The 18,932-nt window shown below is 54.3% G+C and overlaps 1 protein-coding gene across 2 annotated transcripts in view; it reads left to right on the top strand.

Moving 5' to 3' along the window:
* The window catches only part of Ntn1 (netrin 1), a 184,355-nt gene extending 165,792 nt beyond the window's left edge, over window positions 1–18,563 (top strand). For both annotated transcript variants that reach the window (XM_051168413.1, XM_051168412.1), the window contains exons 6-7: window positions 4,894–4,968; window positions 17,840–18,563. In XM_051168413.1, coding sequence (XP_051024370.1) covers window positions 4,894–4,968; window positions 17,840–18,168 — 404 coding nt within the window. In that variant the 3' untranslated portion in view covers window positions 18,169–18,563. The remainder of the gene's footprint in view (window positions 1–4,893; window positions 4,969–17,839) is intronic.
* The last annotated feature ends 369 nt before the right edge of the window (window positions 18,564–18,932 follow it).

Raw genomic sequence — 18,932 nt, 5'->3', positions numbered from 1 at the left:
GTCCGGGAAGGATCTGGTCAGCAAGCACAGGAGAGGGAGTGACCACTGTCTGGTGTCTGAGCCCCTGGCTGCTGGACGGTGATAACACAATCGTGTTGGGTCTCGTCCCCTCCCCCACTCCTCTGGAAATGCCACCATATGCATCCCTAGAGGTGTGACTGTGTGTGTCTCTGTGCATGTGCCACTTGAGTGCAGTGTGCTCAGGGAAGCTAGTAGAGGGTGTCAGGTGGTTGTGAGCTGTCAGTGCAGGCGCTGAGAAGGTAAGCACACTTAGCTCTGTACCTAGCCAGTGCCCTCCTAGGTAATTCTAAATGCACTTCAATTGAGAGCCAGGAGTAACTGTCAACACCTCTTAAGCAGTAACTGAGTATTGGGAAATCACTTTTTGAACAGGAGAATTAGATCCTTCACTTTCATCATTTTATCACCAAGTAGTTGTGGGGTTTGTGATTTTTTTCAAACAGATTTTATAAAAATTACAACAAGTTGTCTTGCCCACTTCTCTCATGACCTTAATGTATCAAAACTGCCGTTTTTCTATTGTCTCTGGCTTATCCTTTGACATAATTTTATTTATAATTTATTTCTTGAATTCTCTAGCATTTTGGGGTATTTCAAAAGAAGTATCTTGTACGGCAGAATCAAGCATGAAATGACATCTTTGACATTTTATTTTAAGCAGTTTGCTTCCCCGCCTTATTCCATTGCTCTTTGTTAATGCAATCTCCATTTTCAGCTAAGTTCTTATAACTAGATATTCGTCATGTCCCTCTGTAAGCATTGCAATGCTGTTTCGATATTTCCTTAAGTTGTAGAACCAAATGTCAAACTTTTATGTTTAATGATAGTGGGAGCACATCATGTTTATAGCATAGTTCTCTCCTCTCAAAGCCATCATTTTAGAATTCATTTTATTAGGTGGCTGGGAAACAAATACTGAATTATTTTCTGAGCTCTACACACTTGAGAATGTTCCTTTTTGTGTGTGTGGCCAGCGTATATGAGAAGACTGTCTAGCTAGGTATAAAATTCTTACGTTGGAAATTTTCTCCCTGAAGACACTGTAGACATTACTCAGTGATCATCTGCCCATTTCTTTGTATGACCGTTTTGCCAATCTGTATGTGTATTTTTCTTATCGGATGAAATGCATAGACATTTCCTATGTATTACAAAGACCTATCTAGATATTGAGCTGTTTTCTTTGCTTTTGGGGGAAAAAAAAGTATTGAGCCCATCCCTTCTGTACATGTGGCTCCATCTTAGGCTTAGGAGCCCTACCCATGGCTCTTGTTTCCATGTCTGTTTGGCCACTGCTGAAGGCCAATCATGTGTCAACTCTCCACTCTCTTGTGTATCCGCTGTCTCCCTAGTTTCGCCATCTGTGTCCTTTCCCTCTGTATACCGAGAGTGTCTGCAGCGCATTCTCCATGCCCAGTCACTTTCTACAGTACCATTCTCCCCGCTGTTTCAGAAGTGCATGGGCATGGTCTACTGGTTTTCTGACTTACGTTAGTTTGTTGTTTGTTTTGTTTTGTTTTTGTTTTCCCAACTCGTGTGTACCCCATGGCCTTGGAGTTCAGCCTCGTCTCTTCCCCGCGTTCATGGAAGCCATGTCTTTTTAGGAGTACTCGAGCCTTTTTATACCCGTTGCAAGTGGTTGCTTCTTGGCTGTCATGGGAGAGTTAAGCAGATGTGAGGGTGTATGGCCCTCATATGTTTAGGGGTTGACCCTTTGCAGATCCCTGCAAGGCCCTGATGACTGGGTCCCCATGTCAGGAGGTGGAGATCTATTCTCTTGCTACATGGACTCAGTTCTGTGGAGCTGGTATCTTCTGTGGCCACCTCACTTTCTGATACTCTGCATTAGCGATTTAGATTAAAATATATATACACACACACACAAGCTCAGAGGGTCCCTACAAATTTCTTGCAGCCTTGGCTCACGGTCCTGAAATCTCCTGTCCCTGTGCATGCTCTCTGTTGAGTTGTCTTCTGCTCCTTGTCCTGCTGTCATCTCCTCCTCTTCCTCACCGCCCCCTCCCCCTTGGTGATCTTTCTGTCCGGCAGACAACTGTTTCTGGAGGTAAAACCCGGATAGGCTTTGCTTCATCCATCACCATCTGCCTTTAATTAATTGAGATTGCTCCCAGATTCCCACATTGGGTCATCTATCAGTTTCATTCCTGGCGTTAGTGTGAATTTCTTTCTTTCTTTCTTTTTTTTCTTCCCCACTCTCTTTATAGCTGTTTTGGAACAAAACAAGCAGAGGCCCTAAGAGGGGCTGCCAAGTAGATACCATGTTGCAGGAGTCAGAGCTGGGTTTCAGCTGGGATCTGACCCTGCGGATGCAGTCTGGGTAGTTGTGTGTGAGTGATGGTAAGGAAGGCAGCAAGTATGGGGCCATCCTCCTCACCCAGGGTCCACTTGTCCAGTGACGTCAGTGATCTGGACCCAACACAGAGTCCACAGCCAGCCAGCCAAAGAGCTCTTGCCGTGTCTGTGTTCCGAAAGTTATTCGCGTTCCCCGAGGCAGCTCCAGCCTGTCCCTGCTGCCTGGTTACCTGCGCTTTACACCCCGTTCTGTTGGAATCTGACAGAGTAAGGGACATTTTGCAGAGGAGGCTGGAATGCTTTCTTCTGAGTTTGAGTTAACCACTTGTCTGGGCTTCTCTCTGCTGAGCCAGAGGCTGGCTACAGAGACTGTCTCCTCTCACATTCTGGAAGCATTAGGAACTTTCCAAACATAGACACCCAGGCTGCATGCTGTGAAAGGATTTGAAACTCAGGGGAATTGTGCTGGGGACCTCAGGCTGCCTCAGCGAGACTTCCTGAGTCATAGATTCTCTTTCGTACAATAGACCAGGCTACAGGTAGAGAGGAGTTCACCAAGCCACTGAACAGTGCCAAGGCCTCCTGAGAGCTGGCTGTGATACCTCGGTGTGTGCAGCCTTTGAGATACACAGAGATGGCTGAGCCCTGGCAACCAGCTTGTGAGGTGATGGCGGCGGCTGCCCGTTGTTGGGCAACGTCTGTCCCGGGTGTCGTTTGTCCCTAGAACTTTGGGTGTTCCTAGGGTATGGGCAGTGGGGGTGGGTTGTTCTTGGGACTTGAATGCTCGCCTTCTACCCCTAAAGGATAGGGCTCCCCCAGGCAGGTCTAAGCTCACCTCTCCAGTACTTTTAAGTTGGGTACCGTGTCTCCCTCCAGCAAAGCTGACACACCCAATTGTATCCTCTCCACCTGGCTTGTTGAATGAGTACTCTGGGCATTGTAGTTTCTTCCTGATTGGAAATGAAAGCGTTCACCTAGGCCAATGACTTCACACACGACAAAAAAAAGAATTACACAAAAGCTCCAAGTGGACTCTGAGCTGACCTGCGGTGACGTCGTTTGGCTCCCATGCATTTCAGTTTACCTCCCTGAGTGGTGCGTGCAGCGGGAGAGACTGACCAGCCTGCTTACAAACGCTAGAGCACGTGGACAACCTGGTGGGGTCCAGTGACACGGCACAGACACTCAGCCCAGATGCTCCCCAGCATGGCTGCTCCCAAACAGGAAGGGCGGCTGTGATGGGTGATGGTGTAGTTGACTTCTGTGTTGGGGCTGCACCCTTTCCTGTACAGAGTGAAGTCTCCACTCTCTGGACAGCCTGGCCTTTGCACTCCAAACGCTCCCTTCTCTTGAAACCAACCACCCGCCCAGCTGACAGAAGTGTCTGATGCTTCAGCCTCCATTGTTCCTGGGCAGGGCTATCCTGAAGTGGATCCAAAGGGACAGATCACAGGGCAAGGAGGAAGAGGACCTGGCTTGCTTCCATTTCTTGAAACTGGTTCCTGAGTTTGGGCCACAGCTCCAGACGGTGGGATGGGCTGCACTGATGAAGGGACGCATCAGCCGAAACATCTGGTGCCTTGAGAGAAGGGGCTGCTTGCGGCAGATGTTAGCCACTGGCTGGTGGCGGACTCCCTTCCTGTCTCTTGTATTCCCACATACGTTGCTCCTTTCTCCCATGTTGCCCTTGATAGGTAGGTAGCTTACCTAACTCGGTGCCTCAGTTCTCTTATCTGCCCAATGGGACTAACACAGGTACAGGAAAGACCAGCTATAAGACTTGCGGGAGACCCAGATGCCCAGCGATGCAGGCAGGGCGGGTGGCTGCCATACAGATCTCAGGAAGAGACTGCATCCGCAGAACTCGCTGGCAGGAGAGGGCAAGGTTAAGCTGGAGTCTGAACCATGGGGCTGCATGTAGGGGAGTTGGCAAGGCCACTGAGGGATCTACTGCCAGGCTGGCGCTCTCAGAGCCTGGAGCCCCCAAAGCTATGACCGGCAGGTATGGCCAGGAGCCAGTGGCCAGCAGTCCTGCCTCTCACCAGTGGGGCTCATTAGAGCTAAACTCTTTTCGTGGGCATTTTATTTGCACACTTCACTGGAGTGGACACCAAAGAGGTTTTCAAATGTTTCACGGGCGGCTAACTTCCCCTATGACCTCTTTTGTTGGGGCCTGACCCCAGCCAGAGGCTTCATGCCTGAAAGCAAGCGCCTGACACAGGCCCCGACGGCAGGGTGACAATGAGGCCTCTATCTGCCTTAATCAGGCCCCAGTTGAATCTTAAGGCAGAAGGAATTGGTGTGGTGCTTGGAAGCCCTGGGTGGCACTGATACAACGGGCCTGAAAGCTCGCATGGAGGCCGAAATATCCCGCCAGGCTGATGGAAGAGGGGTAGCCTTTGTCCCACTGGCCTCTTTAGAAAGCCAGCCTGCCCTGAATGGCCACCCGCTTGGCCTGGTCCACAGAGACTGCTGGGTATCTAGGGAGGTAGCCCACTCGGCTACCGGCCGTTCTGTAGTGGCCTAATGAGTTTCTGTCTGTGTCTTCTTCCCCTGCAGACTGCGACTCCTACTGCAAAGCCTCCAAAGGGAAGCTGAAGATGAACATGAAGAAATACTGCAGGAAGGACTATGGTGAGTGGTGGGGGTGGGGGTGGGGGTGGGGCGGTGATGGGGTTCCTCTGGGGTGGCTTGCAAGTGACTCGTGTCACAGAGTCCCTGGGAACTTTGAAATCTCATGTCCCCTGTGTGTCAGAGAAGCCACAGGAGACTGAATTCTCCCAGCTGCCCCTGCAGAGGGGCCTCTGGATCGGTAGGGGCCGTGGAGACTGGGTTCCTACCCTAAACTCTGTTAGTTTTGCTCCAAGGGCTATATGGCTGCAGACCACGCGTTTGTATGCTCCCTGGTCTTCTGTGTCCTCGTCCATATCCTGCTTGGTGAGGTTCTCCAGCATTGACTGTGGAGTGTTTGGAGGTTCCCTTGGGCCATGGGGAGATGGGGGGTACGGGGCGTGCATTATAAGATGTTCCATTCCCCTCTGAGCCCTCTGACCCTGAGCAGTTCCTGGGGCTTTCAAGGGGAGCCCACGCCATATGAGGAAGGGGCGTGCTGGATCGGCTGCTTGGGCCAGACTTGATCGTTTTCTCCTTAGTCAGGCTTGTAGCCAGGGCTTCTCAGCATATAGAAACGAATCAGGCTCAAAGGAATTTCGAGAGCCTCTGAAACCTCATTTTACTGTGGGCTTGCCCACACATACCCCTTGTACTGATGTCACAGAAGACCCCCCAAGAAACCAGACAGTCCCACTTACCACAGGCCGTGTGGCCTTCCCAAGAGTCAAGCAAGAGCAACATGCGGGCTTTAGGTATTGATGTACGAGTTGCTGGGCTATGGACATCCAGGTTCGAGTCCCACCTTCTACCTGGGGTCCACGGTCAACTTCCCAAAGAGCAGTGTTCATAAGGAACGGGCACCCCAGAGCAGGGCAGAAGCCTTCAGCTCCCACTGAGGGGCAAACCCAGGGTTCTACAACAAGCTGGCTGTCCTTGAGAAATAAAGGAAGCACTCGCCTCCTTCACCCTGGGGTGGTGCATACAAGGAAGACCTGACCCCTCAGGTCTAGCCCCTACCTTTGCCAGAGACTAATGGGAACAGGCCCAAAACATAAAAGCCCTTCCTAGCCTCTGTAAACTGAGAACTTGGGGCTCCCGCACTCTCCAGGCTTTGGCCTGGAAGCCTGATGGATGCTCCTGGCCAAGCAGAAGGTGGGGTGCAGTTGATACTGTGTGGGCTGCTACGAACTGCTCCCACCTTAGCACTGGGCCAGGAGTAGGGGTGGGTAGGCCTGGGCCAGGAGTAGGGGTGGGTAGGCCTGCATGAGGAGGAGTGGGTGGGGTTCAGTCTGCAGCTCTCTGGGGAAGGGTATGGGGCGGTGGGCTGGGGTTGCGCTGTCTCTGAAAAGTTCCAGCCCGATTCTGCTGTTTGATTGGAAAGAGAGAACTGTAAAGTTACTGAAATAGGTCCCGTGATCCTTTTGGACTTAGCCTGGTTTTGTTCTCTGCCACCTTAGATTCCAGGGTTACCCTGCCCTCTGGTAGAGTTCTTGTCTACACCAGGTTGACCTTTTCTTTACAGACTCCAGGTGGTGGGGGTGGGGTGGGGCGCTGCCCCTTGTGCAGTGGGCACTCCCATAGTCGGCAGGAGGAGGCATCCTTCTTGGCTGGGGAAGAGTTTGGGTATGATCTCTGGGCTCCACATCAGCCTCTCCTTTCTCGTGTATCTGCTCAGGTCTGGCAAGGCCTGGATGCGCTGTGCCCCTGGTGTCACCGCCTGTCTCTCCCTTTTCTCCTCCAGCAGCCCTAGGAGGGTCCAAATGCGTCCGTTTTCTGTTTCTCTAACAAAACCTCTGAGGAGCACATCACCTACGCCCACTGAGCTTCTAGTGAGGGCCTTGTGCTGAGTCAGCACACAGTAAAGTGTGCCGTGGAAAAGGAGACACAGGGGACTAGGCACCCTGCAGTAACCTGCTCCTAAGATCCTGACAGCCTTTCACGGGGACCTTCATGAGTGTGAACTCCTCCTGACCCAGCATACCTCTAGAAGGCCCTACGGCCCCTTAGCACTCCTATGATATGGACCTCCATACAGGCTCTGGTAGACATACACCGTGTGGCGGTTTCTGGTTTCAGAGCTTCCCTTGTTCAGTAAGGTCGTTTGAAGTTACGGGAATCTCCCCGACGCAGTTCAGCCGACCACGAGTCACATGAGTTCCACAGAGGGCTCAGAAGAGCCATGCACTGTGGGCTGTGTAGAGCTTCAGGGAGCCTGGTTTGAGAAGGTAGCGAGTGGTGGTAGAGCACAGGGACTAGGCAGGGTGGTGGGCAGGGGCAGGGCAGTGAGTACAGCAGGGGGTTGCCCAGCAGTATGAGCCTTGCTCTGAGGCTGGGGAAGGTCTCTTGTTAGGCTGTGCTGGGCTGTGGAGACTCTTCTATGTATCCTTGGTTGGACCCGCCAGCCTGGGTGAAATGTGTGTGTCTAGGTGGTCCTCCCGCCAGCCCAGGGGGAAGATGGGCTGGAGGACAGGAGAGAACCTGCCTAGATACAGAGGGGGATGAGGCCAGGCCAAACCATGGGAGGGAGCTGGCCAGAGGCTGCCTAATCCCTGCTTCTTTGCTGACTGACACTCCCCGGCAGGGGGCCAATTAGGAAACACATTTCCTTCATAGCCACAGCACTTGGATGTTCCAGAAGTTGCTAATTAGAACCTAGGTTTTGCCACCCCTGCCGAGAGAAGAGTCCCTTTCTCCTCCAGCCCTACCAAGAGATGCTTGACCTGCAGCAGCCAGCGAAATCTCTTTCAGGCTCCACTGACCCTGAGCCTTACCCAGTGGGCAGAAGCCTACAGACCGAGGACGCCTATGGGAGGAGCCTGGCTGGCCAGCCTAAGGTGTGCCAGCCATGAGCCCAGTCAGAGCTTGGGTGAATGGCTACCAGGCAAGGCAAGAAAAAAATAGAGATCAGGGAGAGCCTCGTCCAGGGCCTTGCCAGGCTGCTGCCCCCATCTAGAGAGGACCCCCCCGGTGGGGTGGGGGGAAGATGATGGTTCAGTTATTTTCCATGTGTAAGCGTCACCGGTCTGGGCTTCCATTTCCTTGTGTTTCAGATCAAGGGACAAGATAGCCAAATGCTCTGCACCAAGTCTGAGGGGGCAATTAGTAACTCATGGAGGTCAGGCCACCTGTCTCCACCTCTGCTGAGCCACCTCAGTCCTTTGTTGCCCTCTAGGGGTGTCCAGCTCACCTTACAAAGGCTCAAAAAAAAAAAAAAAAAAAAAAAAAAAAAGCCCAGGCCAAACCAAGAGTGGACTCCCTGCCGTGAAGACAGGTTTTTTATTCTTTGCAAGAGTCAAAAAAAAAAAAAAAGCCTCACCCTGGAGGGACCCTTCTTCTGTGGGATGATTGTGTGTGTGTGTTCACATGTGCTCCCCCTCACCACCATGACTGCACCCCCCAACACACAGCAGAGCAAATGTAGGTGGAACATGTCTGTCTGGAACAGCCTGCCTGAGACTCCTCCTCTTGGAGCTCCAAGCTCCAGAGGCCTCTGCCCCTGAGGTCAAGTGCTGTGGCCCAGCATAGCCACAGAGGATGTCCTTGGTTGTGGCCCTCCACCTCCTGGGTGTCTCTTTCCCCTTGTTCCTCTGCTTCTTGGGGAAAGGCCTCCTCTGTCTTGTCTCACACCTTTAATTTTGTACAGTGTTCCCCATCGCACCGAGCTGCTGCGCACAGGACACCAGCCATGGGCAACCCTGCACACACGGGCGGTGGTCCTGCCACAGGGATCTGTGGAGTCCTGGTACTTTATTCTGTTCCCACCCTTGAGATCTCCCATCTCCACACATTCACTAAGAGCCCCAGGGCCTGCCCTGAGTGCTGCACTCAAAGACCTGCATGGCACGTGGGGCTGGCCCTCGCGGAGCACACATTTGGAAGAGACCTACACAGCGAGAGCCCCAGAAGATGCCTGAGTGGGGCTGCCCAGGGCCTGGTTTGGGCTTACGGAGGAGGGAGTCCCAGTAGCCTGTATCCACAAAGCAGGGATCTGTAGTAGTGGGGAAAGTCCCCATGCCGAGAAGCTGGAAACTGGCTGGTGGTGTCTGAGAACAAGGAGGGCATAGTGGATGGGGGGAGGGGGAAGGATTGGAATCAGCCACCTGGGCCGCTTACACCTATACGCAGAAGCCACCATGACCCTACTGAGGGTGACGCCTGTGGCCTAGCTGCTGCCCAGGGAGCTTCTTCCTTCGCCCTGGGAAGCTCAGGGCCCCTCACTGTGAAAGGGGAGATCACTTCTTTCTTGCCAGTTCTTGGAAAAGCGCTTCATTCCCAGAAGTGTTTATTAGTCACCCCCTTGTTGAAAGACATCTTGGCACTGCCGGATGGAAAACTCAAGCGTTCCACCTGGTGGCCCACACTGGTGGCTCCGGAGCACTTGGCTTGAGGGGAAGTGCTGGGGACATCATCTTGGCCCTGTGTGACATGAGTGCTAGTATGCTGTGGCCCAGGTAGCCTGAGCACCAAGGGGGAGCTCTGGTGTGTCCCAGCATGCCTTTGTGCCTAGGAACTCTGGAGTCAGTGGAAATGCAGAGTGAAGATAGTTGAGCCAAGACTGGGCTCCCGCAATGGCCCTTGGGAATACTTGGTCACCCAGCCTCATCCTTGCGTAGTGTTCATCAGCTGTGTGGGAGAGAGGGAGATGTTCTTATCCCTGTGGCCCAGCAAGACCCAACAAGCTAAAACAGCAAGCCAGGGATCGGGTGCTGTGGGGTACCAGGCCTGAGCTTGCCCCTACCCCTGGGGCTGCTGATTTAGCCTTTGGCAGCCTGGAGCGGACATAGCAGCCCTTGAGGGCTCACAGATTCATACCCTAGTGGACTGCCGGCTCTTGGCTCCAGATTAGACTTAGAGGGAAAGCCACAAAAACATCTTGATGGGCAAGGAAGACAGCATGGTTCCCACGGTGGGGAGCCCGAGCTGGAGGGCAGAGGCGAGGATGTAGTGAGGGATGCAGTGATGGAGGAAGGCTGTGAGGAGATGGATTCGTGGTGGTGAGCTGGGAAAGAGGTGGATGTGAAAGTGCTGGCACTACTGTCGCGGTGGAAGTTCTACTTTGAACAGCAGACAGGGCCCAGTCCTACTAGCCTAGCTCCTGTCTCAGACTGGGAATAAGAGAATAAGGAAGTGGGATATCATAGCCGTGGACATGGACTTCTGGCCCCTCATAAGCATCCTTCCTCCTCCTCCTTGGTGACTCTGGAACCAATAGTGATTCTCAGCAGTTTTAGTCCCTTCAGAGAGCCAGATACCTCAGCAGCCATGTCACAGAAATGTACTTGCTACATCTCCTCCCAGGACCCTGGATGTGAGCACAGGTATTAAGGGTTTCCTAGGGCTGCCTTTTCAAGTCAAGGCTCTGATGTGAGCCAGAGGCTGCTGGGAAGAGCCATGGCAGCTGGACATCCTCTGGTTGAGAGAATGGGGTGCAGACCAGACAGCAGCATGCAGCATGGCATTTCAGAGGCTTCCTGACCCTCCCTGGGGTCAGTGGCCCCCTGAGGATCCTCCTGTTTCTCCAGCCAGATGTGACCCCCCCCCTTTCCTGAAGAGTGCCAACCACATATGGCTGCCAGATGTGGAGCTGGATCCGCATGAGTCAGCCTGAGGTTGTGGAATGTGGGTGACCACCGAGTTGGGCAGGAAAGGCCAGGCAGCCTCAGTGACAGCTGGACAGCAAGAGTTCTGTGCCCACAAGAAAGTGTTCCCCCACCCCACCCCCGAAGAGCCAGGTGGGGGCTGTTGCAAGTAGAGTGACTCTGCAGCCCTTCCCAGCCTTGAGCTTGGCCCCTTTCCACTGTTGCTCCAACCAGTCAAGAAGGGGGAGATGGCCGTTCTGGGTCTGGGCAGTGACAGGCCCTCAGGTGCCTGTGTGCTGGCCTCTAGTGGTTTTTCACTTCTTGTAGTCTCCTGGTTTTTGTTGTTGTTGTTGTTGTTTTTGTTTTTTTTGTTTTTTTTTTTTGTTTTTGTTTTGTTTTTGTTTTTGGTGTGTGTGTATGTGTGTGTATGTGTGTGTAGACATGTTGAGGTGGCTCAGAGAAACCACAGAGATTACCTGGTACCCATCTTACAGAAGCTCAGCATGTATGCTCTAGCCACTGTGTGTAGTAGGCAGGGTTACAGTAGGGCATCCCTGGGGAGGTTACAGTCTCTGTTGCAAAGGACCCCAGGATGCTGGTCTCTGGCCCCAGGCTTCCTAGACATGCCAGTTTCTCCCTACCTGTAGTCTTGGAGGATGCCTCCAAGCAGCCTTCAGGGCTCTGAGAGCCATGGCCTGAGGGAACATCCCCAATCACCCTTGAATTGTGTAACTAATGGCAGAGTGTAACCCTCCACAGGGGTCACTGCTGTGCTTCCTGCAATAGGGCCCAGGCACTTCATTTAACCTCTTAGGAGAAGCAAGTTTTGAGGGTGGTTTGACTCCAAGGAACTTGTGGGTGTTCCAGAGCCTATGATGGATGGGGCATGTTGGATCTGGTCACACATGGGACAGAAGTCCAGGTGTAGGTGTCTTGGGGCAGCTTGGTATGGTGGTGCCGTTCCAGCCAGGGCATCTGGGAGGAGGAGCTGCCCCCTGTTTTCATGTACCTTCCTGGAGCTGGAGCATCAAGGGGACATGGAGGTCAGCAACACTTGCTTGAGGGGTTTCTGTGCGCACTGCCCACTTCTGTGGTATGGGTATAAATCTGCTGTCCTGAGCTGGCCAGAACCCCGCCCCCAGCACTAGGCTTTCTTTGAATCCTGGAAGGGGGGCTGGGTGATGAGACCTGGAGCTGAGTCACACAGGGGAGGCTGCTTGCCAGCTTCTCCCCTTTTGAGGCCAGAGCCCCATCTCTGCCAAGACCTCTACCCTGGGGAATCACCCATCATCTGCTTTCCCATAGGAAGGTTCCGAAGCAATACCTGGCAGGCTTTGCTCTCCCCAGTGTCTCTTTTGGATAAGCTGGGTAGGTTGAGGGTCTAGCCAGTGTGGGAGGCAGGTACGGGTGGTCGGGGTAGCCTGTGAGACCATGCAAGGTGTTCCGAGGTGGGATGTCCTCTGGTAGCCCAATTTATGCAACGAAGCAAGCAGAGAGGCAAGGGCCAGCGGGGTCACTGTGCCACAGAGGCCAGTCCTCCAGATGAGGCCACCCCAGGCTCACACTTGTGACCTTGAGTGCAGTGGGTGTTGTGTTGCTGTGGGTTGTATTGAAACGCTTCCCAGAGGTTGGAAACATAGTGTATGGGTCCCGGGGCTGGGCCCACGCCAACCATTTCTTGTCCCCAATCTCTCGCTTGCTTTCTGCTTCCTGGCTGTCCAGAGGTAAGCAGCTCTGCTCGGCGTGTTCTCGCCACCATGTTTGGCTTCACCATTGGAGCCCACTGGGGACATGCACCACAACCTCCAAATCTGTAGGCCCAGATTAAGTGCCTCCTCTAAGTTGGTCCACCCAGCTATTTTGTGACAGCAACACAGATGTCATTAACATAGTGGGTGGAGCCCAGGTCAGCTGCCTGTTGCTCAGGGCCAGGGCTAATACCTCCAAGATGGTTCTCTGATACCCCTTAACTCTAGGAGATGGTCTCTCCCCTCTCATGGATGGAGAGGCAGGAGGTGACAGCCAGGATGTCAAGGTTGTGTGGCTATCTGCTGGGTTTGGTCCTGGAGCAGCAAGCCGTCTATATGTGTGTCCGCCGCAGTCTGCACTCGCCACAGGCTCCACGCTCTGTATAGAGGCCTTGGGAGCAGGGCTCAACGCTGGCCTGGGAGTGTGCAGTCAAGGCCGCATCTCATGGAGGCAGCTGAAGTTTATGACATGCCGCTTTCCACCTGGAGATTTACAGGGTTTTTGGGTTTAAAGGTTTCTGTGGGATTGGTGTATGCTGCCACCCCCTCTCTCCCTTCTTTTTTGGCTGCTGTCTCTGAGGCAAATGGGTGATAGATAACCTTTCCGTATCTGGGCGGGCCCGACAGGAAAGCAGGTTAGGGTAGGGAGGTAAAGGAAAGCAAGGGGCAGCCCTAAGGAGGGGCAGCTGTGGGTGGCCCCTGGGGCCCACTCTGAGCAGCCTATAAATCCTGGAACACTCTAGAAGGCGAGAAGCTTCCGCCTCAGAAGTGCTGCAGAGAGAGAGGGGAGCGGCCAAAGGGAACGGTTGTTGCCAGGCCCAGTCTCTGCTCTTCCATGGCTGGCCCAGCAGGTGGCTTCCTCCTTGCTGGGCTTTCCTCTCAGGCTGTGCTCTCAGCCAGCCATGAATTAGCCAACAGAGGCATCTGCCTCATCTTCACAGGTCAGGCAGCTTTCCTAGAATCCAGCCTAGGTGGGGACCTTTGGTCTGAGAGGCAGGCCTTACACCTCCGTGCAGGGCTGTCTGCGTCTGTTCCCTCCTCCTGCCGATGCCAGGTTCTTGGAAGCCCTGGAGCTCCTTGCAGACCCTGATGGCCCCTGTTCCTGAAGTAGAGTTGGGCAGGGAAGGAGGTGGGTTTCCAATGAACTGCTGCTAGGCAGGGGACAGCAGGTTTCCCTGCGGAGGCTCCCCACACTTCAGGTTGCCTTTAATGGCCTGCCTGGGAATTTCCCTGGTGCTGGACTTGAGGAGGCTGAGGCCATTGGAAAGGGTGGCTACTCCCTCACTTCCATGGTAGGGCAAGCCTGGAGCTGTAGCTAGGGATATGTGTAGGCAGTAGGTTAGATTCTGCACTCCGTGCCCAAGAGAGACATGTCTCCAAGGCATCCTGCTGCCCTTGGCCTGCCCCAGGCACCCCTCTACCCTTGGCCTGCCACTCAGCCCCTACACTGGAGCAGCACAAGTGGGCCTGGCCAAATCTGACTCCTGTGGCTCTGGCCTTCAGAGCCCTTCTCAACTCCTCCTCCCCCCGAGTCACAGCTGGGCTCTTCCAATGGACTGAGTGAAGGGGTGCCCCAGCTAGCTGGAGACGTGGGCTAGAATTCAGGTAAGGCATGGTGGGCTTTGTGGCTCACCCTGCCCCTGGTTGCTGAGAAACACTCTTAGCATCAAAGTCCTTTCTGTGAACCAGAAAATTACTAAGAGGGCCTGACCACGCCCCCACCCAGCTACAAGGTGCTGAGTTCTGGGCAGCTTATAGGAGAAGAGGGTTTGGCTTCCTGTCCAAGTTTCAATCTCCCCCAAACACCCATCCCTGATTTTTCTCTAAGGCTCTGCTCCATCCCTTCACTGGTTCTTCCTCAAGGAGCTTGGCTGGGTTTGCAGACAGCCTGGAAGACTCTTCCCAGCCCTGATTTTGCCTGCACTTTGAAGGCACAGGGACTCTCCTCCTCTGTTGCCAGAGAGCAGGAGTTCAGGGAGGGAGGGCGGGGAGGCTCATAGTGTCCGGTCCCTCCTATACAGCAGGGTCTGGAATACCTGGAATGCCAGCCAGTGTCTGCCTCATGGGCCCTCCTGGCTCAGCTCCAGTGCCGGCCCACTCTGTTTCACAGCTGAGATCTTCTTGCATCCCACCAGCAACCTGTAACTTAAGGGCTCCCAGCATGCTCCCTGCGCCCATGATCCCTCCGTGCTGAATCCCGTTCTACAGCATAACACCAGGACATTAGCCTGACAGTTGGGGTGCGTTTCACTGTGTGGCCATTTGCACTCTCCACCAAAGTGCAGTTGGCTGTACAGAAATCTATGGATTACAGTCTGGGTGGCTAAGACGTCTAAGACCAAAGCCCCAACAGAGCCGGTGTCTGGCAAGGGCTCTTCTCTGCTTCTGAAATGCCACCTTGTTGCTGTGGCATCACATGGTGGGAGAGGCAAGGGCTCACATAAGCCTCTTAGAGGGGCACTGATACGCCCATGGGGGTGGGGACCACATACTGCTAAGTTCACTTTTTGAGGACCCCCCCCCCGACTCCTAATATCGGGGCATGTGGGAAGGACACCACTATGAGGACCGGAGCAGGATCTAAGAGGGCTGCGTGGCCCCAGGACTGGCCGAGCTGGCGATGAACTGTGCCCAGTCACCTGGCAGAGTGGTAGCACATCCACACATTTAGGTGTAGTCTGGAGACCTTGGTCATTCCTGATCAGAGGCAGCAGCCAGCAGCCAGTCAGAGGTGACAGCAGCCCTGGTGTGTGCCACGCGGCTGCCAGAGTGCTCTCCCTAAGCGAATGGAGCTGGGTCTGTCTGAGGTCACCGCTGCAATGTGTATCTTGAATCTTTTCAGTGGTATGCGCACTGCGGGGACTTGGCCCATGTGCTGCGTGTGCAGCTCATACTTGGTGGGCTTTGTAATGTGCAGAGGCGTTGCCAAGGGCAGCGGAAATGTGGATTTTTTCCAGCATAATCACATGAACCCTGCTGCCACCCTCCTCTCCCTGGGCCCGCGTGCTGTCTCTGCCTGAACTTGGAAGGTTCTCCACCACAGAAGTAGCTAGATCTGTTGGGGACAGAAGGAGCACAGATGCCATTTTCTTCAACCTCTTTAATTCTTGAACATAGCTGTGTCCAGTGGGGACATTTTGGGCTCAGGTGAAGCAGGTCATTTGGAGGCCTGTGGCAATTCTAGGGAGTGGAGCCTGCCTTTCTAGAGTAATTCACTGAGAGGTTTGGGGTAAGCAAAGGTTTTGAGGTTGCCAGTGATGCTCATCTTCAGAGCCATGCTGTTGTAGGGATCCTAGTGAGAAGGAAAGTCTCCTGGGGAATCTCGGGGTCCAGTCCCAGGGGCCCCAAGCTTATCTAGCCATCTATCAGGGGCTCTTTTCTGTAAAGCTGGGACCCTTTCAAGCCTACCCATCATCAGGCCCAAGACCCGACCCCTCTAGTTATATTGGAATGGGGTCCACACTCATAACCTCATCATAATTGTCTCTGGGAAGGCCCCATCTCTAAATTCAGTTCTTTCTGAAGTATGGGGGTGTTAGGGCTCCAGCGCAGGAATTTAGGGCATCGATGCCTTGAGTCTGGGATTAGACTACATCTTTAAGGGCCCAGTCAGAGGGGCCTCCACACATCCAACTCATGCCTGATCAGGCTGACGGTTGCCACACAGGGAAACTGCTGTGTCCCCAAAGTGGCTCATTCTGGATTCAGCTCAGTCCCTGGGGAAAGGAAACCAAGGGCTCTGGCGGCAGTTCTCCCAATCACTTAGCTGAGGGGCACTCAGTTGCCACGGTGACCTCTGTCTACACAGTCACTTCTCTAGGCTGGAGGGTTTCCCCACCCCCACCCACCCTCAGAGTTCACACTGAGTGTTGAGTCCCTTGGTGACAAAAACATGGAAACGGTTGCCATGGCAGCCATTCTTTGGAGCCGGCAGACTGAAGTGCAAAGTTCAGGATGCCCAGGAACAGCCGAAATGAAAATACGGGAAAGCCCACCACATCCTCACACAGGAGGGCAGGTTGGTGCTCTGCACTCAGCTGTCTGCTCCCCCATCCCAGTGCCTTGGCCAGCCAATGTGGGCACAGGAAGGGAGCAGGGAGGCCGCCTCCCCCCTACCCCCGCACTGCCCCAGAGACCTTGATGGGGAGTCACCGGGAGCAGAACCAGGGAGGTGATGAGCAAGCTGGGCTTCCCTGGAGCCCAGAAGCCGCTGCTGCACTTTCTTGGGGATGGGGGGGGGGCATGTCAGTACACTCAGTGGTAGGGCAGTCTTCACCGCAGTCCAGGGGATAATGCCTCTCTGCCATGTGGGATGATGTAGACATGGTGGACATACGGGGGTCAGCACAGGAAAGAGGCCCTGGCTGTGGGGATGGAAAAGATGGCTGCTTCCCTTGCATGGGGCTGGAGATAGCCGAGGCCTTCTCTGAGAATCTCATGAACTGTAGAGGGAATGGCTGTGTGTTCCTCTTCCCCCAGTAATTTCCAAGTAGGCTCCAAGAGGTGCTGGTGACCTAAGAGGGGCCATTGAAAGGGCTCCACGGCCAGCAATGTTTGGGGGACCAATTCACACACACTACTGATAGGCTCCCAGAAAACACTGTGCCAAGGAAACTCTTGAATGGAACCTGGTATTGCACAAATTTATTTGAACCAAGTTCCTTCACTTTAAAATTTTTTTTATTTTATATGTACACATAAGGGGGTATTTGTGCGTAGGTCAGAAGTTGAGTTTGGGTATCTTCCTGTTGTTCACCACCTTGCTTCGAGACAGTTTCTCACTATGCCCAGAACAAGCAGCTGGGATTGTAGGCCTGCGTGCTGCTTTGGCCATGGGTTTTGAACTCAGGTCCCCAGTATTGGTCTGGCAAACCCGTCACTGACTGAGCCACCTCCCAGCTGCCCTCTGGTGAACATTCTACTTTAAAATGCCTTGCACTGCTCTTCAGTAGGAGCGTCTCCCATGTTTGACATTTCTCCTCAGTGTCTTCTGGACCACCAGTAGCATCAGCATCCTAGGCAGAGTATGTGAAAAGGGGACCCTGGGGTTGACCCAGTTCTGTTGAGTCAGAAGCCCAGGGGTGAAGCTCTCCAGGGGGAGTCTCCAGGTTTGAGAACCTGGTTAGAGGGGGGGGGGGTGGGGTGGCCGGGCAAGGGGAGGATGGATAGGACTGAACCTGAGAGGCACGAGGGAGATGAGCAGCCTGGTGGGGAAGAACTGAGGATTGTGGCTACCTGGCAGGCTCTTTCACTACTAGGTACCGAGATAGCATGGTGGGCTGTTTGAATTGCATTACATTCGGGAGGGCGAGGCTATGGGGGTGGTGCATCCTAATGCTTGGGGTGCAGTGATTGCGGGTATAGGCATGCGACTGTTGGGTCAGCACTGCTCTCACCGAGGCCACCTGCCCCCAACGACAGGTAGACCTTACCCAGAGAGCTAAGGGCATGCTTAATTCATCAGGCCCCTTCCCTGGAGTCTCCTTTGTGGACCTCAACATTTCCCAAGAGCAGTGTTAGGTGGCACCTTCAACAGACCCACACCCCTGCTTGCTCTTTTTGCAGCTGTCCAGATCCACATCCTGAAGGCAGACAAAGCAGGGGACTGGTGGAAGTTCACGGTGAACATCGTCTCCGTGTACAAGCAGGGCACAAGTCGCATTCGCCGCGGTGACCAGAGCTTGTGGATCCGCTCACGAGACATCGCCTGCAAGTGCCCCAAAATCAAGCCCCTCAAGAAGTACCTGCTGCTGGGCAATGCCGAGGACTCCCCTGACCAGAGCGGCATCGTGGCAGACAAGAGCAGCCTGGTGATTCAGTGGCGGGACACATGGGCACGGCGGCTGCGCAAGTTCCAGCAGCGGGAGAAGAAGGGCAAGTGCAAGAAGGCCTAGCATGGAGGTGGCTAGGGCTCCAGGCGGGCGGGCGGGGTGCTGGCAGGGGCTGGCAGCCTTGGACTTGGCCCACCAGGGTTTTCCCGGGAGGGTGGGGGCGGGGCGAAGTCTGAGTGGGGCGGGGCCCCCAGTGGCTCCGCCCCAGCCCCACCTTCACACCCTTGGCTGCGCTCCTGTGCGCATGGCAGAAAGTACCCTGTATTGACAGGCCAGGCCAGGCCCTGGAGAAATGAGGACAAGACATAGCTACCTCACGGCGGCGCTCCTTCCAGAACAGAGATGCGCTTCCCTAGGGCTAGGTGGGGGTCGCCGTGGAGGGGCTGGGGGGTTCTGAGAGGTGGGCATAGAATGGCACAGTGGGCCATAGCCACTGTGTTTGATGGTTATTGGGGGGGGGTGTGTGTGAGAAGAACTGTGAATTTTCGGGCCTGCAGCCTGGGCAGAGGCAACCAATCCACCATCAGACACTAGACACGCCCCCTCCTTTCTCCATCACCTGCTGTCTAGGAATTCCCACAGGACTCTAGACTTGACAACAGGTTCCTATGTCAAAGGGTCAGATGGCACTAGGATCAACCAGCCTCGGGTCTCCACTGCCACCTGCTGGGCTGGTCTCCCGGGTGGAGTTCACCATCTGTAGGAGAGGAGGCTCCTCCTGGGGCCTGCCCTACCCCAGAGGGGGCTGGCCCAGGCTCCTGGCCCATCAGAGGGCCTAGGGACCCTGAAGCCCTAGCCGGGTGGTCACTGCCTCTGCTGGAGCTGAC

The sequence above is a fragment of the Acomys russatus genome, chromosome 25 (assembly GCF_903995435.1).
Source record: "Acomys russatus chromosome 25, mAcoRus1.1, whole genome shotgun sequence".
Classification (NCBI taxonomy): domain Eukaryota; kingdom Metazoa; phylum Chordata; class Mammalia; order Rodentia; family Muridae; genus Acomys; species Acomys russatus.
Note: the sequence above shows the minus strand (reverse complement) of the source record. Positions and strands in the feature narration are given on the sequence as shown.